This window comes from Phaethon lepturus, unplaced genomic scaffold, assembly GCF_000687285.1.
Source record: "Phaethon lepturus isolate BGI_N335 unplaced genomic scaffold, ASM68728v1 scaffold56700, whole genome shotgun sequence".
Classification (NCBI taxonomy): Eukaryota; Metazoa; Chordata; class Aves; order Phaethontiformes; family Phaethontidae; genus Phaethon; species Phaethon lepturus.
This window is the reverse complement of record NW_010513705.1, coordinates 2,054-15,617: the sequence shown is the minus strand read 5'-3', so window position 1 is coordinate 15,617 and position 13,564 is coordinate 2,054. Positions and strand designations below refer to the sequence as shown.

The following is a 13,564-nucleotide window of genomic DNA, read 5'->3' as shown; positions in this document are numbered from 1 at the left end:
GGGCAGCGGCTGGGGTCGCGCCGACCTAACCCCGGGGTTGTGAGTAGTCCCTGGGTCTGCTCTATAGAGTGGTGTATAGGCCTTGTATATCTTTGTATATATTCCTCTATGTAGGGAGATAGGTGTCGTGTCGCACAGGGGTGTCCTCTTCATGTATTTGACTTTGGTACTGCCCTATGTCAGCTGCGTCCTTTCAGTGCTGCTTGTGCCGTTTTGCCAAGATAAGTAGAGATAATCATGGAAGGAGAAACTAAAAATGCATTTCTGGGGAGCTAGGAGATTCAGAAGAAAACCCCCAAACCGTCAGGGCAAGCTTAGACTTTCAGTTGTCTCATTTGGAGCCTGCAAACATGTTTCTGCCCACCTGAGCATCCCTGGTTCCCATGTGGTGGCGTGTCTTCTGTCACAGCTGGCAGTAGACATTGTAGTCTGAATTAGAAGCAAACTCAAATTTCTTTTTATGCCTGTCTCTTAAGCTTGAAAAGAAGGAACTGGAATTCTATGTTCTGTTGTTTTCTTTAAACAGGATTGTTTGTCTGGCATCTGAAGAACATGGGAATACGGCAGATACCATGCCAGTTTGTGCATCTGTGCCACGTAGCCAATGACAGATTGATTACGTTTCAGTACTTTAACTTTCTCAAACGAATGGTAAGTCAAGGAGTGTGTTCATTCCAGGTTTTTCACTCTTTAATTCATTTTGTCCCATGTGATGAGTCCAAATGGATACTAGTTGATAAATCTACCAAGCTCAGGCAATCCCAAGTGTCTCCTTCTCTTCATTGCATCGGAGTTAAGCACTTGGTATCTGAAATACCTGACGTTGGAGGAAAGGGAGGACAATGCTTTTGCCACAGCGAGTCCTCTGCCTGATGGAGGGCTTTCTGTGCCTTTGAAGTGGAGCACTTGTCTCACATTGAGAAATGTGAAATGAAATTATTTTCAATATTATTTGTTAAAATGCCAATAGGCGAATCAGCAGTTGTATGGCTAGCAGTTGTACAAGTGACAGGCAGAACTCACCTGTGGAGGTAGTGTGTTCTGACTGAAGAGTTAATCAGCTAATTTGATCAAAACTCCCAAGGTTGTTAACTTAATAGGTTACAGTCTATTGTGTGCTGTTAGTTTTAGGTATTAAAAATTGTAATTATCATTCAAACCCTTGAAATTGTATCTTCTTCTTTGAACAGTTTTATCGCATGTAAGAGGATGGTAGTAAAAGACTTACTTTGCTCTTCCCCGAGTTGTGTCCTGTTCATTGTACTTTGGAGTTATGGCTACAAAATAGGGATAAGACTAAGCCTTATAGCGAATGACTGCTTTGACTGCAAGAAGCGTGTCCATCTGTTGGTATTTTTGAGCTTCAGTCCTGTGTGAAGCAAGAGATGGGGGTCTCTTCCACGCTTCCGGAGATCACTAGCACTTTGCAAATTGGTTTTGTTGTTGTTTGTTTTTTTTTCCCCCTATCGATGTGAGCTGTATTCACAACACTTATTTAGAGTTGAAAAGTTTCAGATCCCTCTTTCTCATTATAATTATTGTGCAAATGATTAGTTAAAAGCTCAGTCTTTTTATGCCTGTCTCTTGTGCTTGAAATATATAGAATATTTTAGAAAATAAAATAGAAAAATAGGAGAAGTTAAATGCTCTTTTTCTTATTCTGTAAGAGTTCTAAAAGAGAGGAAATGACTGTCTCCTAGCTTTCCTTTCAATGTGTGTTCATATGAACTCCTGTTGAAAATTGATAAGTCTAATAAATTAGCATAAAGTTTGTAATAAACAGTAATAGCCTAATATGGGAGATGATTTTATATCATAGGAGGTAGATTGTATTTTCTGGAATTTTTCTGATTTTTTTTTATATCTTAAAGATACAGAAAGTTTAGTGCTTATATTTGGAGATTGTGGTTGTTATGGGCATGTGTGTATCCCTTTGTTTAAAGGTGAATTGATTGGTTGTAAATCAAACTATATCATCTGGTAGTTTTGAACGTAAGTAGAGTTTGCTGTTGAAACTATAAGGGAGGAAATAGTTTTATGCAGAAGCAATTCCTTGAGCTTAAATAAACATTATTGATGCAGTTGTGAAATGAAAAGCTGCCTTTGTAATATCTTGTCCAACTTAAGAAACTTTTTCGCATTGAAATAAGCATTTGAAATTCAGGTTAACTCAGTCATGTCATCATAGGAAAACATTCTCTTAAGGATAAGAATAATATAGCAATACAACTGATGTTGTTAATAACCTGAAATGGACAGAAATATCTTCTTGACTGTTCATCTTAACATTTCTCATTCTATTTAGTATGTAACGCAACACAACAAAGACCTCAGCCAACAAGCAAAACCTAAGTCAGATTCAGTTGCATCTCCTTTCCGTGAGCTTCAGCAATTGGATCAAGAAAAAAAGGTGATACACAAGATTAGACCAATTTCACCTGTTCATCAACCTTTGTCTGAGACATCAAGCAGAAATGAGTTGAGAGAAACGAAGTCAGCTGCAGAAATTGAAGACTCAGTCACACCAGTAAGAGCAGAATCTAAAGACGACAGACAATGGAAAGAAATGAAGCTGCAGCTGGATGATTTGCCAGGAATTTTGGCACGCTTGTCCAAAATTAAGCTTACAGGTACTACTGATCATTTTTTTTCACTTCTGTGCATCCTGTTTGATATCAGCATGTTGCTGGTACTGTGTAGATTTTTGTTTGATAATTCCCACTTTACTGGTGCAAAGTACCTAGGTCAATTCCATCAAATGTGTGCAGGGAAAAATTGTTTTATGGAAGCATTTAATAGTTTTACCATTAAAATTGTTTAAAAACAGTGAGGAAGAGCTTGCATCATATCATCAGCTAGCTTTTGGGAATATTAAACAAGTGTTAGAACAAAAAAATATGGTGAAGCTGGGTTAGGAAGTGAATTTCAAGCATTGTATTAAGTATTTAAAGTCATCTTGCTTAAGTTTACCAATGTTCTGTATTATTTACTTACCTTTCACTTTAGTACTGCTAACTGTAGAATTGGTATTAAAAGTACCAATAGAAAATAATCTGAATAATTTCATATCTTTTAAAGGAAAATGTTTGTGCGACCAATTAAATTTTCTAAAATAAGGTATAATTTACTTTTCTAGTCAATGACAGTGTTGTATTTTCAAACCAGCAGTTTGTTAAGGAATTGCTGTGCAGCCTAACTACATTTTTCCTTATTCTAATAATAATAATAATACAGCTATAAATTACTTCTTTGCCAATAGTTAGTGCTATATGTAGTTTTATGTCTAGGAAAACTCTAATGATCTGACCAAAGCCTTACATCTTGTCTGTACCAGGGCCAAGAACAGAAATATAATTTCCTAAATCCCTACTGTGGTGCTCTCTCTAGTGGGTAAAACAAATTCTTGATAACAAAACTGTTGGTTTTTGACATAATAATTTGTTATAATAAAAATCCTGAATTCAGCTTACTTTTTGAAACTTTTTGTCTCACAGTATATATGTTGTCAGTACAATTTTTCCATGGAGAAACAAACACTGAAAACGTACAGTGTACAATGGCCGTTTAAATTTTTCTATAATAAAAAGCCTAGTAGTTCTCAGTGTTGATGAGGCATCTCCTGTTTTGGACTTGGCAAAACTGATCTTGTCTGTATGTCCAAACGCTGCTCTTCATTATTTTTTTAAAAAAACTCCAGGTGTTTATTTTGTGCTGGCAAAGAGCTGGGTTAGTAGACTCGAGGGATGAAAAGCATGTCCTTTGATACTTTACCATGTCACTTGTACATATTAGCCTTGGTAATTTAAAATTTAGGTATGTAAAACTCTTACTGGCACATTCAGCAATTATCAGGATTATCGTACTTCAAATATACAACAGCTTTGTGGCACATACAACCTCAACTATTGCTTCTTCTTTCTTTCTGCATAATACAGGTCCTGCCTTTTTCTCCCCGATGCTGTTCAGTTTTAGTAATATTTTGTTTCTATTGGGCTCACTACAGACAACTTAAGTGCTATATGTACAATTAACTCTTCTGGTGTGTTTTCAATGAGGTGATTTTATTTAAGTGGTCTTTTATGTGAACTTGAAAGCTGGCTAGTTATTGAAGTAGAATGAAATTTTTAAAATCTCAATAGATCCAGAAATTAAAAGCTACAATGCAATGATTAAGTGACTGCCTTAAAAAGAAAAGGAGAGGGAGAGAATGAACTATTGTTGCTGATGCTCCTTATGGGTAATCTCAGTGTTTAGTACCACATCAGAGTATTACTCGTGCTCCTCAAAATGGGAGTTTCAAGAATTACATCATGATGGAAGAGTGTCTTTTTCTGGAGAAAATCATTTTGTGATACTTGTTTGGCAGCAAGACTGAGGCCTCACAGTACATTTCAACAGCTTCTAGTAGGCTCTTGTTTAACTGCAAAAGGCAGGATTCGACAGGCGAGAAAGTACCGCTCTGGTTTTAAAATAGGGTGTTCTTGAAACCTGCAGAAGGCAATGGTTACAGAATTTCATTTGCTTTGTTTTGATTGTCTGTTGTTTTGTATGAGTCTGCATTTTCAGAGGTGCTGGTTTTGTTCCAAGGGAAGCATGGTAAACTTTTGTACCTGTTGAGAAGGTATAGAGATACAGAAAAAACCCTTAATATCTCTTCTCGTTGTGATCTTTATGTATTTGGATGGGGAAGATGATCTGGGGTGGGGAGATTTTACTGGAAGTAGAAAGTGCGAAAGAATGAGTTGGATGAAGAGGCATTTGTAGCAGGGGAGTTCTGTTGTTGGTCTTTATTGGTGATAGGATAGTGTAGGAGACCGGAGCAGGACAAATACTTGGTGTAGTGTGTGGAGTAAGGAAATAGAACTAGCTTTTTTTCCAACTTGTGTAATCATTTAGACAAATTATATATTCTGTAAAGAATATGGTGGTGTAGTTCTTTGATTTTTTTTTTTTTTTTTTAAGACAAATAAATTCCGGGGTCAATTTTTAAGTTACAAATGACACACAACTCAATTCCTTTCACCCATGAAGTTCTGATAGATCTCATATCCTGTGTGGGTTTTTTGGCAGCCTCTTTATTTATACTTTTTAGAGTATGAAATAACAAAATAACAAACTCTGCATTATGCTAAAATGGGACTTCCTTATGCCCTCTTCTTTTCCCGCTGCTGAAGTAAAGAGAATGTTTGTTTGTGTTCTGAACTGTAATTCACCTTTGAAAGGAAATGAGTTTAGCTATTACCATACCCTCCTGCTTCATGTAAACTGCAGCTCTTGTGACTCTGCCATTAGAAGCTTTGCCATACCAACAGGAAAAGATTTTTGTTTATATTCTTTTGCCATAGAAAACAATTAGGGAACTTTTAATTACTTGTCGCATAATCTACCTTCTTGGATTCAATTTCCATGCTTTTCCTTCTCTGTGGTGCTCTGTGTTGGCTGCTGTCTGAACAGCTGTATCTTACCATCAAGGCGCTTGGGAAGCTAATACATCTGTTGGATAAGTTTTCAAAATTATAAATGTAATTGTTTTCAACTTTAGGATAAAGTTTATGTGTAACTGAAAGTAGGAGAGAGACATGTGAAGGTATGGTAGTAGGAGGAAATTCTAATATTTTATAATGCAAACACATTAAGAGTTTCAGGTTGTCTCATCTCCTTAAATTTAACTTCAGGTTTACATTTAAGTAATGTTTTCCCCAGTGATCACAGATGAAAGCTAAGATGAGCTATATACAAAAACACAGGAAAATTAAACTTCAGTTTTTAATTTGGGGGAAGCGTGATGAAGACACGGTATGAAAAATGCTGAGTAATCTCATTAGATGTTTCTCTATGGTTCGTGAACATTTTCCTATTGTTGCTCCTGTAGCAAAGGATGTCTTGCACGTTGGTCTTTTGGTGAGGACAAGCAGCTAGATGTATAGCACCTTATGTAGCGCCTGTCCGAGAAGTGGATGTATCAACATGGGTCAGATGTAAACTTAACTGCTAACTTCTGAAGAGCTGTAGAATTTTTCATCTAACTTGCAAGCCTATTGAGGAAGGGGCTGTGTCTTTAGCATATATCTCTCTTTCTACTCTGCCTGGAAGAGTTGAGTCCTGACTCAGGCTACCGTAACGTGGATCTCCTTCAGAAAGTCATACTAGAGCCCATATGTTTCAAACAGTTATCTACCTTTCTTTTATCCTGTATTTTAATATACTACAGTTACCATTTTTATTTGTCTTCACAACCATGTTAATTTGTGTCCAAAGATTCTTTTACATTCACAGCTGTGTATTAACTGGAGTTTGCTTATCCAGAGATCATGTGCAAAGTCAGTTTCTCCCCTGAAGTCTATGTATTCGTTTATGGCATGTCGTTGTAAAGCACTTTTACCTTCCAACTCTTCAAAGCTGTTTTAGAATTTTAGTAGTATTTTTTTCAAAGTACATTTTAATAGTCAATCCATTAAAGCATGTTGAACATTGCTTTTCTGTGCTAATTACTGAAGATGTGTTTCAGATCTCAGCAGAACAGCTTCTGCACTTGGTGTCTTGCTTTGGTTCGGAGTGTGCAGTATCCATGCAGAATCGCTGGGACCTAAAGGGACGCTTCAGGAAGTCATCTAATCTATTTTGCCCCAAGGCAGGATCACCTTTAGGGTATATCATTCCTGACTGGATGCTGCTTTATCCATTCTTAAAACCAACCAGGGAATATACAGCTTCCCTGGGCAGCTTGCTACTGCCCTTACTGCTGAAAAGCATCTCTGTGTCTCTAATGGAGACCTTCCTTTGCTTCACTTTAAGTATGTTACTATTTCTCCAAACGCTAAGAAATCTGGAAACTTCCTCAAAATAAGCTTAGGTTTTGCTGTGCTCCTCTTATTGAGGATGTGAGGTGGTGTTTGGTTGTATCTAGCTCTTGTATCCTGTTAATACTATGTAAGAAGAGTTAAGAGTACATTATCTCTGGTTTTGTGGTGGTCTCTATCTTAGAGCTAAAATAGGCCAGTCTGAGGTGTTTACACCTGTAAATCTGCAGTAATAAGTCATCTTTAATGGAGTCATTCCAGGGTTTACCATGATCAGATCAGAATCAAACTTATTTTGCTTTTTCCTCATCAAAGTGTAATGTGCATGTTATAGACAGGATCACAAGACTGATATAATCAATTTTTTGAGGAGGCCCATGAATTTGTTTGAAGTTTGTTTTTAGGGTAAAGATTTACATACTGTTTTGATGCCATCTGATCATTAGTAGCTCCCTCCACAGGAAGGAGGATGTGGACATTCTCCAAGCAGGTGCCAGAATTCTTTTAAAGACAGATTTGGAAGCATCTATGCTTTAGTTTTCAAATCTTGTTTTAAAATATGTGAATCTTGCACACAAAAAACATGTTTCATGAATTGAGATGGGTGGTTCTGGCTTCACATAAGGGCGAAAAAAAATTTGCCATGAGGACAGTCAAACTTTGGAGCAAGTTGCCCAGAGATGATGTCCTTGGAGATGACAAAGCCCTAAAGGACCCGGCCCGACTTCAGCATTGCCCCTGCTTTGAGCAGGAGGTTGAATTTAGTGATCGCCTGAGTTCCCTTCCAATCTGTATTACTCTGTGTTGTTGCTAGACAATGTCAGACAAAAACCTAGGAGTAAAGACTACCACCTACAAAATTGTGCATAGTTTTTGTCATGGACTTACTGAGCTATGTTTAAGATTTGCAAAGTGGACAAATAGGATAATTTGTGAGCATTTTCAGTTTCAGAGACTAAACTAGGACTTTTTTCATATTTCCCCTTTTAAGAAAATAATCTTGTCTTGTTTACTAGAAAACAGCTGGAATTTGTTGGCTGTATTGCCTACATAGGAATTTGTGTCTGTGTGTTAGCGATCCTCTAGCACAAAAGTATTGAACTGGAAATCAGAAGCCTGAGCCATTTGCTACTGACTTAGTGTGATCATGAACATCCTCCTTCATCCCTGTGTCTGTTGTGTATTTGTAATACAAAGATGATGGGTATTGAGATTTGCATAGTGACCCGAGTGTTACCAAACCCCTAGTAATGGAGCAACAATAATTCAGGTGCCTGTGTTGTGTTCGTAGGCTAAAAACCTGGTAACAGCTGCTCTAGGGAAAAAATGCATTTGCCTTAGTGGAGTTCCAGTACGTTTCCACTTTATTCTGGAATAATGGGATTTCTTACGGCATTTATTCTTTAGATGGTAGCTTTAATATAGCCAGAAACTTTGACAAAGGTTTATTGGTATATATTATTTAGATTATTACTAGTTACATTTATTCTCAGTTCTAAGTATTTTTCATACGCCTGACAAAGTACTTCTCATTTTGTGATTATTAAAACAGTAACTATTATGCTATCAAACAAACAAACCTTAATAGTGGTAGCTTTCTGGCAATTTGTTTTCAGTGCTACAAGGAAAACTAATGAAATAAAAATAAACGATTATTACTGTTTATTTCTTGCAAAGCATTTTAAAATTGTTCAATGATAAAAAGAGATTATTTGCTCTGTTAATAGTATTGCACTGGAATAATATGCACTCATATGTGATATGAGGCAAAGACTTCTTTCAAATTATTGTCCCAAATTTAAGTTTGCTTCAGGAGTTTGGCCTTCTTTAGCGTGCAGGTTGTAATCTGCAACAAAACTTAGATATGCCTATACCCAAAGAAATCTAAGTTTATAAAGAAAACGTGGGTTAGTTGTATAGTGCTAATATTGACGCTACATTTAGTTTTCCAGAAACCAAAGTGTGAAAAAACTGGAAGGAAAGTTCCATCAGCTTTTGGAAAGCTGGTTTCCTTTAAGGAGTATATAAACACTTGTAGCAGAACAGTGAAATTGTTTCTTAAATTAATATCGAAATGCATTTGCCTTTGTCCTTCCATATGTAGTGATACATCATCAGTACAGGAGTAGAAAGGAAATCTAAAGCTGAATTGGTTTGCTTTTGCTTTCTACACTTTTATTTTGGCTTGGCTACTTTTTAATAGGAGGTAAACAAAATATGGCATAGCATTTCATTCTCTGCCCCGCTCTGGGGAGACCCCCCTGCAGGGCTGCGTCCAGCTCTGGAGCCCTCGGCACAGGAGAGACACGGACCTGCTGGAGCGGGGCCAGAGGAGGCCCCAGCGATGCTCCGAGGGCTGGAACAGCTCTGCTGGGAGGACAGGCTGGGAGAGCTGGGGGGGCTCAGCCTGGAGCAGAGAAGGCTCCGGGGAGACCTTCCTGCAGCTGCCAGGGTGAGAGGGGCTGAGGAGAAAGATGGGGACAGACCGTTTAGCAGGGCCTGTAGCGATAGGACAAGGGGTAAGGGTTTTAAACTAAACGAGGGGAGATTCAGACTAGATAGAAGGAAGGAATTATTGACCGTGAGGGTGTTGAAGCCCTGTCCCAGGTTGCCCAGAGAGGTGGGAGATGCCCCATCCCTGGACACATCCCAGGTCAGGTTGGACGGGGCTCTGAGAAACCTGATCTAGTTGAAGATGTCCCTGATCATGGCAGGGGAGTTGGACTAGATGGCCTTGAAAGGTCCCTTCCAACCCAAACTATTCTATGATTTGCATGCTATAAATACAAATACAGGGATTTATGAAGGCAGATCACGTTACAATGAAGCTGAAGAAGAATGTAAAGAATACACTGCAGACTTTTTGAATGTGTTTTTATGCTAGGAACATTATAATTCACTCCTGTTGTCACCAATCCATTAGCATTTTCTTTTTCATTTACATTGAAACAGGAGACACATGTCCCCTGTTAATTTTTGTTAAAGCTAAAGATGTTTAAAAGACTGAAAATTAGGTTTAGGCTGAGATCATAAGTTTAAATCCTGGCTTCTTTTTGAAAAGCATATATAATGCCAACTCTCATCAACAAATCTTGAAAGGATCAATTCCATCTATTATGCAATAAGGTAAAGTTAATTTGGCCCCTAAAGCACTAAACTAACAGGGATTGAAAAACAAACAGAGTCAATGACCTCATTCCCTTGATGTGATCTCAATTAAATATACTTTTCCTCCATGAGGAAAGTAGAAGAGTAAATTATTGCTTCCACAGTAAAAGAAAATAAACTTCCCAATCCAAAGGGAACATTTTCTTATTTACTCTTAATGTGTTGCATTTGAATTGCTAGGCGATGAGACAAGCAGGGAATGCCTTGTGTTCAGAGCACTGCCCAAACACCTAAAAATACCTGTTTCGAAGGGATAAGTGAGAGGATGTACTACAACCTTTTTTAATGAGATCCTGATAAGTCACACTGAGATGACTGGCTGAAATTAATCTGGAGAAATCAATGGGGACTTTAATTAGTGCTGTAGCTGTACAGTATTAGAATTTCTTTGAGGTCAGTGTAATGGTAATGTTACACTGACTGTTTGCCAATCTGCTCCACCTTTCTTCTTCAGTAAATGAGTTGGTGTTTTCCCATAATAAATTGGTGTAAAGTGCTCTCTAAGATAAGCTTTAATTAAATTCTTGTCTGGAAGTGAACGTGTGATTTATTATGCAAAAGAATGAATGTAATCACTCTTAGAAATGTGAAAGCCACTGTTTCGCCGTCATCTTTTCAGCATGTTTTTTAACTCTATCAGTTGTAAACCAATGTGTTTCATATTTTCTTTGTGCGCTTTACTAAGAAGGATCCAAGAGCTTTGAAACCAAGATGCTATTGTATTTATATAATAAATGGGGTCCAGTCTTTCAGAAGTGATCAGTACCTGCATGTCCGTTAGCCTTTCCAGTGAGGTTACAGAACCTGTCGTTATTTCACAGCTTCTCAGAGGGATAAGGCTCATTGTAGATTTGTTGTGTTTTAGAAGTAGCTGAAGGGGCCGCAGTGAGAGCCAGATGCTGTCTTGGGGAATCAAAGCCGGGGACTTGCCTTGGTATCCGGCAGAGACCCTGACGCAGCGCACTCGCAGCCAGCCTGCGCGACAAGCCACGTGCACAACATCCTGTGAATCCATAACAGGGCTAAATAATTTGTGTTTATAATAATATTATGTATATTATTATAATAATATTCAGTTGCCAATGGATTTTAATACTTCGAGGGAAATTTTGATGAGCAGCAAGTTTTCTTCACTGTCTTTTTAGGATTAAATCCTAAGGTTCTTATACAGGCACAGTTCTTAAAATTAGCACTTTGCATGTGCATCCTTCCTGGCAGGGTTCTGCCATGACATTTAGTTTTTTATCTCAAATAATGCTGCTTAGTAGATGATCCAGGTATTTTCAGCCAGCAAAGATCATTTATTTGTCATTTAACTTCAGACAAACAGGAGAGTGTAGGCATCGGGAAGATAAGAATATTTAGATTCTTTGATTTGAGCCAGCTGAGGTCTGGAACATGTAATTACATGCAAAATATTACTTAAATACTTTGCGTTTAATAACTGTTAATTTTAGATTGTAAGATTCAAGGTCATGAGCAAGATATTCAGTAAATGTGCTGACTTTTATAGTATAAGAATATTATTTCTTGCCAAAAGTGAGGTTCATAAGACCTGTTATTTGGGTAATTATAATATTATGATTGAGACTTGGGTAACTTTCATTTTAAGGATGTCATTTGCAGTACTGTACTAAAGTTATAATTTTGGATGACAAATCTGAAATGGATTTTTATTAATCCACTCAAATTTTGAGGCCTTTAAAAGTTGCTAGGTCCATGTGGTGACATGATTGTACCTTTTCCCTGAAGTGGGCATGTCAAATGGGAACAGGGTGGGCAAATACTTGTGCAGTGAAGTTACTGACTTCACCAGCTATAACCTACATGCCCTCAGTCTTTTCGACACTCTGCACTGCTTAAGTTGCTGCTATATTTTGATATAATGCATATCTCTTAGTTCAGGGTTTTTTTTACTGTTTTTCTTCCACTTTAGACTTTGCAATGGCATTTGAGTTACTGGAACAAATGTATCTCATGTATGTGTTGCGTGAGGCAGTAGATCCTGTAGCAAATCCATAAAATAGGGAAAACAGAGGCATAAGTTTCATTCTCACCTCTTCTACTAATGTGCTGAGGCTTTTGGGTTTCTCATTTCATCCTTGACAGTTCTTCTCATCTTTGTCTTCTTTGTGTAGAGTATTAGTATTAATTGTACTCAGTTCCTGGAGCTGCTTTGATCCATAAAAGTAGCAAAAAGTTAATCTGCACAAGGGTTCTTACAGGGTTTAAAAACCTTAACTCTAGTGGCATGTACAAAAGAGATGGTTTCTTGTTGATGCTTTGAACTGTGCTCTCGCTTGTGTTGCAGCTCTGGTTGTAAGCACCACGTCTGCTGGCTTTGCCATGGCCCCGGTCCCTTTTGACCTGACCTGTTTCCTGCTTGCCTCCCTCGGAACTGGACTGGCGTCCTGTGCTGCCAACTCCATCAATCAGGTCAGTCCGTCTGTTCATCTGTACCGCAAACTGGTGTCGTCCTGGCTTCTGAAATGCTGCCAAGGAGTGTAAATGGATGGCTGGGGGTGTTGTGCCTTCAGCTGTTGCGTGAGTTCCGAGCCACTAAAACTGACACCAAAGGAATATATGCCTGAGAATTAAAGTATAGTTGCCAGGCACAGTGTGTTTATTCAGAACGGAGTTGATGAGGTTTTAAGCCTCCCAATTACAATGTTTATCTTGATAATACCAAGCCTGGGTCACTGAAGATGGCATAGGAAGAAATGTGTAATCGGAGTGTAAGAATAGCCACTGGGGCTCCAGCCTTACGGGCCTGGCTCTTCGCTTACATTATTGTATGACCCTGTTGGATCTGGCTAAAGAATGGCTTGGAGCACCCTTCTAAATGTCTGTAGTGCAACTTCGGTGGGGTTTGTGTGCTTCTCTTCAGGCTGGGATCAGGATATCTCCTGCACATCTAAAAAACGTACTGAAAATCCCCATCATGTTGTAGATGTTTCATGCCGGAGATGTTCCAGGTGCCTGAACTTGAACTTCCTTGCATGTGTGAATATGCCTGTGGAGCTTGATGCTGATCTTTCAGCTCCCCTGCAATCCAGCTGTGAAGCAAAGTTGCTGTTTGGCTCTTCCTAAGTCCCAAAGGAGAGCCTAATTAGTGAACAGGTAACAGCGCTTGTGGTGTTGAACGGAGTTACAAAGTGTAGTAGCTATGGTCATTTTCAGTTGTAAATATGGTCTGGAAAAAGAAGTGGCAGTGGCAGTGCCACCTTTGATGGCACTTTATGGTTTCAGCAATCACTTGGGGGATGGGGAAGGCTGAGTCCTGGGACCCCGCTAATGGTACAGGGCACGGAGGTTTCCTGAGATCTGCATCCTGGGGTCACCTTGACTCAGTTAGGCTCTTTGATGTTTACACCTTCTAACACCTCAGTTGTAGGCACCCAATGTGCTTTTTAAGATTGTACCGATAAGGACGCATCTTGCTCAAGACTGAAGTAAGTACAGATGTGTTACTGTTTGTTTTCACTGAACTTAAAACTGGGATAGGCAGCTAACTTCATGTCTGTTTTCTCTGCAAAATAGGAAGGGTGCTGCATGATTTTTAGTTGCTTGGAAATGCTTTGGTAGCCTACCTGACT

General features: G+C 38.6%; 1 protein-coding gene across 1 annotated transcript; it reads left to right on the top strand.

The window, feature by feature from the left end:
* Positions 1 to 526: 526 nt before the first annotated feature.
* LOC104623544 (protoheme IX farnesyltransferase, mitochondrial-like) lies at positions 527 to 12,404 on the top strand (the record flags this gene model as incomplete). Its single annotated transcript, XM_010290674.1, has 3 exons — positions 527 to 651; positions 2,306 to 2,630; positions 12,280 to 12,404. Coding segments are annotated over 3 exons (575 nt in total), but the record flags the coding sequence as incomplete, so codon positions are not given.
* Between the last annotated feature and the right edge of the window lie 1,160 nt (positions 12,405 to 13,564).